The 13,138-nt window shown below is 33.8% G+C and overlaps 1 protein-coding gene across 6 annotated transcripts in view; it reads left to right on the top strand.

The window, feature by feature from the left end:
* Positions 1-13,138, top strand: part of LOC117335577 (ras and EF-hand domain-containing protein homolog) — a 51,048-nt gene that overhangs the window by 17,021 nt on the left and 20,889 nt on the right. For 3 of the 6 annotated variants that reach the window (XM_033895661.1, XM_033895662.1, XM_033895664.1), the window contains exons 3-8: positions 5,677-5,826; positions 6,371-6,461; positions 8,244-8,339; positions 8,765-8,958; positions 10,808-10,876; positions 11,161-11,205. In XM_033895661.1, coding sequence (XP_033751552.1) covers positions 5,677-5,826; positions 6,371-6,461; positions 8,244-8,339; positions 8,765-8,958; positions 10,808-10,876; positions 11,161-11,205 — 645 coding nt within the window. The remainder of the gene's footprint in view (positions 1-5,676; positions 5,827-6,370; positions 6,462-8,243; positions 8,340-8,764; positions 8,959-10,807; positions 10,877-11,160; positions 11,206-13,138) is intronic. The other 3 variants (XM_033895665.1, XM_033895666.1, XM_033895667.1) reach the window with 1 other exon arrangement.

The raw sequence follows: 13,138 nt of genomic DNA, 5'->3' as shown, positions 1-13,138 counted from the left end.
CAGCTTGGTATGTAAATGAGTACAAGAATAAATTAATATATTTTGACCATCATGGCTGAATGTCGGATTCTATGAACGTTTTAGTCTGCAACGTTGGCACGTGTATTTGGAATACATTAAAGGACATTCATTCATTTTAATGGCCTCTAGACTATTTATATGTAATTAGGCTTACACAAAGACGTCTTTATCGGTCTTTAGATACTTGTACACACACACACACACACACACACACACACGTCCATACATGGATAAATCAATTTTGTATCCCATCAGAAAATGAAGTTGGGGTCCATAGATAGATTAAGCAAATATCTTGACGACAAAAACTTAGTCATGAGGTTGTGACACGTACTCTCTACCCGACAGTTTGATGCTTATGCTTCAATAAATAGCAAGTTCACTAATCACGAAGTTTGTTAAAAATACACACTTATGTTAAGGTCAGTCAGGCCGGGGTTTATATAAAGATCTACGGCTGCCTTGCGTGTATCCTTTCTGTTCATACAAATGCCATGTCAGGTTGTTGAGATCAAATTAACTCATAACAGGTACTCTACCCTTTCCGTCTAGTCTGCTCCGCATGGGTGCTCGCATTTAGAAATAAGATAAGCAATTTATTCTATTAGTAATATGATACAGAATTTGAAAAATAATGACTTTGTTATTATATCAAAATATCAAGGGCGATTTTTATGCCAGGTGTCGTTTTAGTGATTCACAAGTTTATTAGTACAGACATATTTATAAAATTAAACAGCGACTTCAGATGTCAGAAAATATGCCGTGCTATAACATCTTGACCGTTTGGGATATTTCTGAAATGTTAACTATTAATTAATTGTCCATAATCATTTTGCATTATTTGATATATAGTATTGTAAAACATCAGACAATGCTTCATACGTCCAAGGTAGGTTTTGGTGGGTCAAACTATACTATATACTATTCCTTTGTGGTACATGTGTCTACATCAGTTCGTTAGTGAAACACTATAGTAAGAAAGATTGTATTTATTTAGACTGTTTCTCCTGTCAGATATCGTCATCTAAATCCGCGGTGACTAACATAAATACTATATATCTAGCTAGTGTTTGTGTTACGATTTCCCAGGGACGTAGACACCTATTGGTATTGAGTATAATTCATCTATACACAGTACAATTTATCCATACTATACAAAAAGATAATAGCCGTGGGCTCAGTCGTAACAACTTTACGACAGATTTCCCTAATACTAGTTTATGGTCAGCCGTGTATGATCATCTGTGAAATTGGCCGGAGAGATTAGACGATAGTTACAAGATTATGACATGATTATTTTAGTCTAGTTCAACTTGTATATACAGTATGTATTATACTCTACATTTAGTAAATATTTAGTATAGTTGACCTTTACGATAGCTATTAACACTCGATCGTAAAACAAAATTAAAGATTATAATCACAAGGATGAAATTGCCGGAAGCTGAAACAACTTGATTTAACGTATTATTGACATTAACAAATCTGTTCTCAAACTAGACATATATAACAGCTTTGCAAACTTTCAAAATATTAAGATTTGCTTATAAGTATGTATCCCATAGAATACAATGAAATAATCACAGATGTGATCTAAATCAAGTCAACGTATGAACGAAATAGTTACACGTAAACATCTAAAATCATTATACAGGGAAAATAAGTTTGATATTAGTGAAACACAAGTCCAATATAATGTAAAAGAATAAGATTAACAGGGTGTCTATGTATTTGCCGATAATAACGCATGTAGATCTAAATCGAGAGAGATTTATACAAAATGTATATGAAAACACTTAAATAATAGTATTAATGATTAATAATAATTAAGTTTGTCTATGTATTTAATTTAAATGTATCATGTAAAATTAAACAAATGTAAAAGACGTCAAGTATTAGCAAATTGTATTAAAAGTGGTCTGAATATTAGTCTAACACGAGTTAAACTTAATGTAAAAAGAATGATATTTACAAAGTGTCTTTGTATAATATAAGCATCTACTGACAAAAGCTAAGTAAACATGACAATTTATCACTAAATATTGAAAAGAAGCAATACGTAACAAACGATAAGGTTGTAGCCATATGAACGCTGTAGATAAATCTATGACGTCACAATAGTTGTTAAATGCATTTTTAGCCATAATATCGATCAATGAAATGTTTTTGTACTTTCAAAAATCATGTGGTACAATTAAAACGTGTTTGTCACTGAACACAAATCTTTTTTCCTATGCTGGAAAATGCAGACTGCGGATTGAGAAAAAAATGCACGTACTGTTTTCCCACCACATGTTGTAAGAGGATAAACAACTTCTAGCTAAACTGCGACCTCTCTTTTTGCCATCTACTTTCATATTAACACTGACGTCCTGTCACCTCTATTGTTGCGATGATACATAAATACTTTTGAATTTAGATATGTTCATATTTAGTTAAAACTGCAATTAGTATGATTTCGACGTGCCGCATGTTGATGTATTTCCCGTATTCTGTCAGTATTAATATAGACCAATTGTGTGTTAAGGTGTTATGACGCTGTATATCCCGGTTCAGGAGTTTCGTATCTAGATCCTATGATGCCAAACTGGTTTCAGAGAAATATATTCATGACTCATAAACCAGATAACATCATATCCCAACAATACGATACTGTCTAACTAACAAATGTGATCTATTCTGACACAACATTTCAATTTGTAGGTTAATGTATTTTCTTAAAATCAGATATGAGTGCTAATTACTAGATGAGAGTTGACCCAGTTACATATAATCTACGTGAGCAGGTTTTTTTCCTATCATTGAAAACTAAGTACATTGTCTATTTTATCCCACGTCAGGATAAGCAAACGTACGTCACCTTATGTTGCATTTTCTGGCATATATGTAAATGTCATCTTGCCTTGTTGGTTGTCGTAAGAAAAAACAATCGAAGACAAACCAGGATGTTTTATTTGGATCATCAAATAACTAATTATCTACAATGCTTCGGAACTTATTAATGTAAACTGACAATATAAACTGTCAATGTAATATAAGTTATGCATTTTTACTATTACAAAAAATATAACAAAAATATATCGTTTGGGAAAATTGGGTTCATCTTTTTTATCTATACATATAATAACGTGGTGTCGTACAAATATGTAAAAGTAAGTGACAAAAGGAAGAGTTCAAAACCATGTTATAGTACCTACCATTTCTACTTATAGTCAGAAAAAATCATACTGTATACGATATGTCACCTTCCAGAACATTGTTTCTGTACATATGTCACGTCACGGTACTATACGCTAATCCAACATAATGGTTTTGTGAATGATGTGTATTACTAAATATAAATGAAATTTGAGAAAATGTTATTCATCTTAATCTATGTAAACAATGCGTAGCCTAAATCTACCAGACCATTTAACTCATAAGTTTAACTCTACGAATGTGGCTTAGGTTTGTTTTTATGAATGTACTATATACATACATGTATAAATACAGGTGTAAATATGTTATGTAATACATAACACACCAACATGGATTGAATTGGTCATTAATGGTTAGAGAACACAAGACACAAACAACAGCCTCCTATAGATATGAATCTGGTAATAGACTACAGTTTATACAGAATAATGAATGTAAGACATGTCAGGACCTCACTTAAGTTTAAGATATAAAAAGTGGGTGTATTATCCTTGTACAGATATTATCAGATTTTTGGGGGGTTTTATTTTTAATTTTTTTCAAATAGGTTTTAGATATCTGAGATACTTGTCATGTTCTGAATCAGCACCACTATTCGTATCACTTGCAAACAAGCAGGTTAGCCTGAAAACGCGGGAACTTAAAAATCAGCCGTCAGAGCTGTCCACCCAAACATCCAAAAGGATACATGATTGAAGACTTGACTTGCAATCATCTCGTTTCTTGTGTCAGTTTTGGTCTCTAAGCAAGTTGATAATAGAGTATATCATTTTATAAAGTTTTTCAAACAATATATATACCTGTATATATACTACATACCAAATAAGGGTTATACTCGTTAGTTTATACTCATTTCTAAATACGTAACTCAGTTTATACTCATCTCTAAATACGTAACTCGGTTAATACTCATCTCTAAATACGGAACTCAGGTTATACTCATCTCTGAATACGGAACTCAGTTTATACTCATCTCTAAATACGTAACTCGGTTAATACTCATCTCTAAATACGGAACTCGGGTTATACTCATCTCTAAATACGTAACTCGGTTAATACTCATCTCTAAATACGGAACTCAGTTTAAAGTCATCTCTTAATACGGAACTCGGGTTATACTCATCTCTAAATACGGAACTCAGTTTATACTCATCTCTGAATACGTAACTCAGTTAATACTCACCTCTAAATACGGAACTCAGTTTATACTCATCTCTGAATACGTAACTCAGTTTATACTCATCTCTAAATACGGAACTCAGTTTATACTCATCTCTGAATACGTAACTCAGTTTATACTCATCTCTGAATACGTAACTCAGTTTATACTCATCTCCAAATACGGAACTCAGTTTATACTCATCTCTGAATACGGAACTCAATAGCTTTATTTAAGAATCGTTAAGATAGTTTTGCTTTGTCATGGAGAAACAGGTATTTGACTGGAATTATGCTCATGTAGCAAATAAAAACATTTTTTTTGATATTATTGATATGAGAGTTTTCTTAAAATGCAAGACTTAGTTAATTCATAGGCTCCACAAGCTATCTGACTGAAAATGTACCTAGTTAAATTTATTCCATTTTAGGTAAAGAGAGCCTAGTGTGCAAATAATAACGACAAAAACGTTTGATATATATATATAGATATGTAAACAGCTTACTAAAATAAAAATACTCGTTCGTCTCTTTCCAATGCATATTTGTATGCACCTGTGGATATGTATAAGAACATAACCATAAAACAGGTTTATACAAAGATCTGGCTGTTCTGTAATATTTTGCACCTGTTAAGAGTATTACGCGTGTCGTTTGAATAATTGCTGGGTTGTTATGAAGTTTTGTACGACGCAGAAAATAGCTGCAATAATACATTCGAGTGTTTTAGAAAACATAAATATTATATTGTACTCGAATTGTAATTGATACTCTCCAATAATTTGATGCATGTGTTTAAGGTACCACAGAATTGCAATGATAACATATAACTAAACTATATCATTGTATTACTGTGATCGTTATCTGTTTACAGATGACATGTATTTACCTTTTATTACCAAAATGGTGAAAAATGATCAAAGTCATACTTTCGAACATTCCAATATATATTTTTACAATAGTTAGAGAAATAAATAAAACTATAAATACTTGTCATTCGATCTGTAATAAAAACTCAGACCAAAGATTAATAGAATTGTTCATATCGCTTGTGATCTCTTTCTGTGTCGTCCATGAATCATAAATTGTTTGCTCTGTCGTAATATCTTGTTGTATTCCCTCCTCGTCACTTCTTAAGCAGTCTCCGTTTAAAGATTTCTTTTGATTATAATTTCTCTTTTAACGATTTTGGATTCTAATGACGGCCAATAGGCTCCTGCTTGTTATGCATGGGTCATTGATCCTCTATTGGAATGAAATCGTTTTCTATACGCTTTTTTCGTATTTACATTTCAGCCAGGAACAAGTCTGTGAGCTGTACCAACACCTCCATGCATCCGATAACCCGGAACTCCTCGAAAATTTTGAGGCCATTATCCTTGGTGTCATTAAAGATGTTCGTGGGTATAAGGTGGAAAACGAACGTTTGGAAAAGAGCTTCCGAAGGTAAATAATTATTGCATATTTGTCTGATAATAAAGTAAGATTAGAAGGTACACGTGAATGATTATGAAATGTAAATGTAGATTGACGTCTGGATTTTAATTGTTTTCAGCAAAGCTTCCGTCAACAGAAAGTTAACGGCCTTATCTGAAGCTATAGGTCAATAGAAATAAATCTAACACCGCCTAAATAACACACCACCATCAAATAGACTGAAAAAAATCTAATGATAAAAAGACTTATCGTATTTATATATATATATCCAAATTATACACTGTACAACTAAGTCTTTGAACTATGTCACGTTTGCTAAATTTGGTCGATATGACATTTAAAGTGTTTGTGAATACAGTGTGACATTTACATGCTCATTTGTATCAGACGTTAAATTGGGCAATTTGTCCTAGCGGTATTGGCACGATTCATAACGTATTGTCCCAGTTTCGTTCCGGAAACACTCTAAGAGAGGAGGACTAAGTTAAGATAATGGATTGGTTTCCATATTAAGGTAAGGCTAAATTGTTAAACTGTGATGTATTCTCTTTAGGGAGAAAGACCAGCATGAGAAACACCTCAGGCACCTGGAGGAGGAAATGGAAAAAGAGATGAAAAAATTGGAAGACAAAGTCCGACAGAAGGTGTGTATGTGGTTAACTAAAGTTGATGGAAGACACAATCTGACAGAAGGTGTGTATGTGGTTAACTAAAGTTGATGGAAGACACAATTTGACAGAAGGTGTGTATGTGGTTAACTAAAGTTAATGGAAGACACAATTTGACAGAAGGTGTGTATGTGGTTAACTAAAGTTGATGGAAGACACAATCTGACAGAAGGTGTGTATGTGGTTAACTAAAGTTAATGGAAGACACAATTTGACAGAAGGTGTGTATGTGGTTAACTAAAGTTGATGGAAGACACAATTTGACAGAAGATGTGTTTGTGATAAACAACAATTCAGAGAGAAATCCCAAGTTGTGGATCTACAAGAATCTATTTCAACTTTGTATAACATTATCTGCATCCACTTTAACTACAGATATACGTTACGATGTATAGAAGACTTAGTATAATGTATTAGGTATATTGGGGAGGTCAGTTATATATATTGGCGCCATTGCTGTATACATAATATGAACTTCCCATACATGGAAACGTGTGTCTGTGGTAAACATACATCATATAAGGCACGTCATACAAAATCCGGTTACATTCCTTACCGCGTGAATGATCAACATTGATTTGATTACCACGATTTTACCGTATAACGCATTGTTGTTGTCCTCAAACTTATATACTATCAGCTGTTTCCACGCATGAAAAGTCCCGCTCCTTGTCTTCCTCTTGTGCGTGGGATCGGAGATGGAATTTTAATTATAAATTTTGAATGCAATTTATTACAAATTCCTGGGCGTTCAAAACAGACAAAGCGTATTATAGAATCCCATTCAGTTTCCGATACACTATATACATACATATGCTAGGTTTCACGTGCACATACGTGCAGCCGATGTTTATCTGCTTTTTATTAAGCTGCAAACGTTTGCAGATTAGCACGCGACATATGGCGGCAATCATCATGACTCATGTTCCTGTATGAACGTCAGACCACGACTCCTCCATATCACTAATATTCCTATAGTTTAATATCAACTAAATATAGAATTTTGTACACATAAACTGTCGCGATATTTCAAAACATTTCGTGTTAAATGATAAGAACTGTATTGTGATTAAATAACGTTATTGATACTGTCAGGCTGTATATACCTGGAATTCATACGGTAATATTTATATTATCGGACTTTTGCTTTGATCTTAAGAATCTTGATATACTTTTTTAGTATTCCTTTAACAATACGCTGAACACAATCTTGATTTGCTTGTTTTCATTCGTATTTTAACATATACTAACAACGTGAGTGCAGTTTATTACAAAAAAGCCATATCAATGATTATTTGAAAACAAAATATGTTTTTATTTTATCTTTATTTTTTTTCCAAAGGAAGTTATTCAAACAAAATCAGTGCGAATATTCTTTTAAAAGCATGGAATCGACAGAATGGGCTACATTTTAGATTTTATATGCTGACATGAACAAACACAGAATGTCGACCTGTAAAGCCAATTGTAAAAGCCAGGGCAAAACGTGAACAACACATACATTTACATCCCCTGAACACGTGCCTGAATAATAAGACCGTTCCGGGAGGGAAAGCGTTCTCTGCTCTAATTACGACATGTAAATCAAATACGTGAAATGTCACATTCGCAAAATTAGAACCATTATGATGACAAAAGAACCACCAGACAAATCAACGCGACTGTACGTGTTACTTCCCTGTAAGATAATGATGTCTATCATAAAAATCTCCATGCTCTTCTAATGAGGTGAACAAAACATTATTTTTACCATTTAAGGAACAAGAAAAGGTGATGGCAGAGCGGGCAGAACTCAAAAAAGAAGTAGAAGATGAGTTGATCACACTAAGGCAAAACCTTTCAATCATGCAGGAGGTGAATTTACATCTTTTTATGGTAGAAATGTATTCGACCACCATATCTTGTTGAGAGGACCAGATTAGTGTTACACTGATCAATGTAATACACGTTGAGTTAGTTCAATACATAAATATGCCGAGGACAATCGGCTATGTTGCTTCGTGAATAGGATGTAAAATTAAGCAAAGATAAAGGAATATACTGTGAATAATATCGATTTATTTTCCAATCATTTCTTATTTTGTAGGACCTTTTCTTCGATTGTTTTTTTTTTTTATCATATATTAGTTTAAGAGTATATTAAGGTCGTCACATTGTCTTCAAGATCTCAATTTGCCCGATTTTACGAAGATAGTATACATACCCGATATGATACGGGTTTTAATTATTCATTCTGAATAGAACCAGTTTTGATTCCGTCTGCTTTGTCTATTCATCAGGAGGGGAATGGGCAGAAAAACAAGGAGCTGGAGACACATCTCCTGGACATGAAAAAGCGTTTGGAAGAGATCACTGTTGCCAATAGGCAACTGAAAAGCGAGCTGACGGACACTCGCACAAACATGGCGCTTGTACGGAGTGAACTGGTGTCGGTACGAAATAACTACACAGACAAGTGTCGTGAACTTTATCGGTAAGTCATAGGATAGGTCAAATATACAGACAAGTGTCGTGAACTTTATCGGTAAGTCACAGGATAGGTCAGCTATACAGACAAGTGTCGTGAACTTTATCGGTAAGTCACAGGATAGGTCAAATATACAGACAAGTGTCGTGAACTTTATCGGTAAGTCATAGGATAGGTCAAATATACAGACAAGTGTCGTGAACTTTATCGGTAAGTCACAGGATAGGTCAAATATACAGACAAGTGTCGTGAACTTTATCGGTAAGTCACGGGATAGGTCAAATATACAGACAAGTGTCGTGAACTTTATCGGTAAGTCACGGGATAGGTCAAATATACAGACAAGTGTCGTGAACTTTATCGGTAAGTCACGGGGTATGTCAACTACACAGACAAGTGTCGTGAACCTTATCGGTAAGTCACGGGATAGGTCAACTATACAGACAAGTGTCGTGAACTTTATCGGTAAGTCACGGGATATGTCAACTACACAGACAAGTGTCGTGAACCTTATCGGTAAGTCACGGGATAGGTCAAATATACAGACAAGTGTCGTGAACTTTATCGGTAAGTCACGGGATAGGTCAAATATACAGACAAGTGTCGTGAACTTTATCGGTAAGTCACGGGATAGGTCAAATATACAGACAAGTGTCGTGAACTTTATCGGTAAGTCACGGGGTAGGTCAACTATACAGACAAGTGTCGTGAACTTTATCGGTAAGTCACAGGATAGGTCAAGGGACAACAGTTTAATCACTATATAACTGACTAAGACTATATCTATGAGATGGAATAAGGCATCTGATGGCCAATATAAATGATTTGTGTAGTACAACCTTGATATACCGTTAACTGAGCATGTATCTCATTAAATTCACCTTTAAAGGTGCTATTGATATAGATGTGCCCTTTCGACAAACCAATGGCGACATCAATTCGGAATGATTTATTGCTGTTGAGATTATTTTCATCATTAGACAACATTGATTGCGTTAAATATTCAGCCTAACGAAACATTCCCTTGTATGTAATTTGTATAATATTCCTAATCTGACACCTCACCTCGTGTTAGGTTGTTCTGGTAACTAGTACCATATTAAATAGGTGCTATTTAGGGGCAGTAACTCTTAGATGACAGATTGATATATACCCGCCCGGAATATATTCCAAAAACTGATATTGATATTTCTACTGAATCACTTTCATTTTTTGTTAACTACAAATTTATCAAACCAGCGAATATATATTTATCGCTTCGGAGATAAATTATATAAAATCTAGTTTTTCTTAATAGCGGTATTTGATACACAAATAGACCAATTTTGGCAAATGAAAGAAAGCATGTTCCCCACGTTTGTTTGAATCATGAAGCAAAGTTTTAACAATATATTAATAACACGTCTTATTGAAATGCATTTAATTTCCTAACACAAACAATAATGTGCACTGTGAGTAATTTGTCTGAAGTCTGATATTTCATTGCGTTTAATGATGTCGTCGTATTTTTTGTTTACCTTTGCCCGATTAATTATCACAGAAAGTAATTGTTCAGTAGATATCATATTGTGTACATAATAATATTGCGTTATAATTCGTATGTTGACCATTTTAATCAATATGGTGTATGTATGTTTAAGTGGTTATGATAGAGCAGTATCGTCGGGTTTCCTGGGGAGGGATTGTTATTTCTTCAGCTTTTAAATTATTGATGTTACTCACTGGTAAAATATGTAACAGGATCACGAGGAAGTGTTAAAATAACGAGGTTTCTTCACCGCCAGCCTCCAACATAACATTTTATCATCATAAAATCCGTCAAATTAATCATTTCTGCAAAATCAATATTTTGTAGTGAAAAGGAGACTGTAATGGACATCGTGAAAGAGCAGGATAATCTGACCCGACAGCTTCACCTTTTACAGTAAGTATCACAGCTGTTACTACTACTTACTCAATATCCATAAAATGTTACTGTATACTAAACTCTTTCGCAAATACTTTATTTCTTATATTCATATGCTAGGAAATTATACAGTATGACTTATTGAATTTAGATGTAGTTTATATCTTCTTCATATGATCGTCATTCACATTTTATCTAGCATGCATTATATTTACGTACCATTTTTAACAATACAATAAAATAATACCACTAAATCAAATCTTAATGTTCACTAAAAAATCATATCACTGACCTTATTACAGGAATCGCACAAGGACAAGATATCGTATAAGGTCGTTCGCACTGATGTATGTTGTAAATTTTTAAGATAAAATTCTTTCAATTCTAGTACAACTAGCCAAATCTGGTATTGGGTAATATATACAAACCATGTCAGCACCCTTTCAGAAAATGGAATGAGTTCACGGACCATAACGCAGTGTAGGTTGTCCGACCACTGTATAGTTGGCAATATTTGCGGAGGATTTAATTTCGTTGTATACTGTACAAAGTAATTAAATATAGTGCGAAAATAAATACCAAGCGAATATGTATACATCCACTGAAATGTACAGAAGTGTTTACTACAGAATGATTACACTACAATGCATGTTTGCGCAAAATTTAAAACACACATTATCGCGAACTTGTCCCGACTTGAACGACCGCGAAATATTAGCCCCGTGAAAATAACAACTATACAGTATGCTGCGATTCTAGTTCTTATTTCCTAAAGAAAATTCATATGCACACTGGACTAATAATGGTATGTTTAAATACGGAAAGTAGTAACTTTACATATTCTTAACGAAACTGTAAGCGGTCAAAGTAGTTATTCAAAAATCTTACCAGCTGTTCTTAACATATCAAACGTCAGGATTCCGTGTGCGGAACTTCTGTGTAGTTACACGATTTAACATAGATACTTATCAAAACTCTGTATGAGATTGAAACTGTTCAATTTACTTATTTTGAATTAATTGTTCTTCATTCTATGCTATGTCTCATTGTCTTTTCTGAAAACGTGGATATTGTTCTCTGTGAGCTGACATCTCTGTCACATTTAACCTTAAACCAACTCCATTCCATGTATCAATAGTCTTTCTTTGTTAACCACCAATGGCATGGCTGGTACTTGTAGTGCTGTGTATGTACTCAGTAAATCAATATTTTACAGCTATGCTATTTCTCATTTCGTCATTCATTGTTTTATGCTAGTACCTATCATTTAATCGACGTATACATGAAAGTGTGTGGATTCTGTGATAGACTTGCCTTATTTTATAGTATAGCCTAATAAATATACTATAAATATGTACCGTTTAGTCAGCATGTAAGACATGTTTTACTAGGAGTGGAAAATGTGGAAAATGATCAATGGCCATTTTCTATCTCAATTTAATATTATATGTTTAAATACACTTTTTAAATTATAATTACCATGAATATGTTAAATTGCGACAAATATTTCTTAAAACGCCGGCGTTCAGAATTAACAAATCTTATGTCATGGAAATAAATAAACACACTTCATTTTCAAAATCATTAGATAAAAATTAGAAACAGGTAGGTACAGCAGTGCGTTGATCATGGATGACATTTTCTATCATTTTTTTTACCTCAGTTGTATACGTTCTATGTATAGTGCGGACGTAACACCTTAGAGTTGATGTTAGTGTGTATGTACGTTCTATGTATAGTGCGGACGTAACACCTTAGAGTTGATGTAAGTGTATATGTACGTTCTATGTATAGTGCGGACGTAACACCTTAGAGTTGATGTTAGTGTATATGTACGTTCTATGTATAGTGCGGACTAGCACCTTAGAGTTGATGTTAGTGTATATGTACGTTCTATGTATAGTGCGGACGTAACACCTTAGATGTTAGTGTATATGTACGTTCTATGTATAGTGCGGACTAGCACCTTAGAGTTGATGTTAGTGTATATGTACGTTCTATGTAAAGTACGGACGTAACACCTTAGATGTTAGTGTATATGTACGTTCTATGTATAGTGCGGACGTAACACCTTAGAGTTGATGTTAGTGTGTATGTACGTTCTATGTATAGTGCGGACTAGCACCTTAGAGTTGATGTTAGTGTATATGTACGTTCTATGTAAAGTACGGACGTAACACCTTAGATGTTAGTGTATATGTACGTTCTATGTATAGTGCGGACTAGCACCTTAGAGTTGATGTTAGTGTATATGTACGTTCTATGTAAAGTACGGACGTA

The sequence above is a fragment of the Pecten maximus genome, chromosome 10 (assembly GCF_902652985.1).
Source record: "Pecten maximus chromosome 10, xPecMax1.1, whole genome shotgun sequence".
In the NCBI taxonomy this organism is placed as follows: domain Eukaryota; kingdom Metazoa; phylum Mollusca; class Bivalvia; order Pectinida; family Pectinidae; genus Pecten; species Pecten maximus.
The sequence above is the reverse complement of the archived record's forward strand: the minus strand, read 5'-3'. Positions and strand labels throughout refer to the sequence as shown.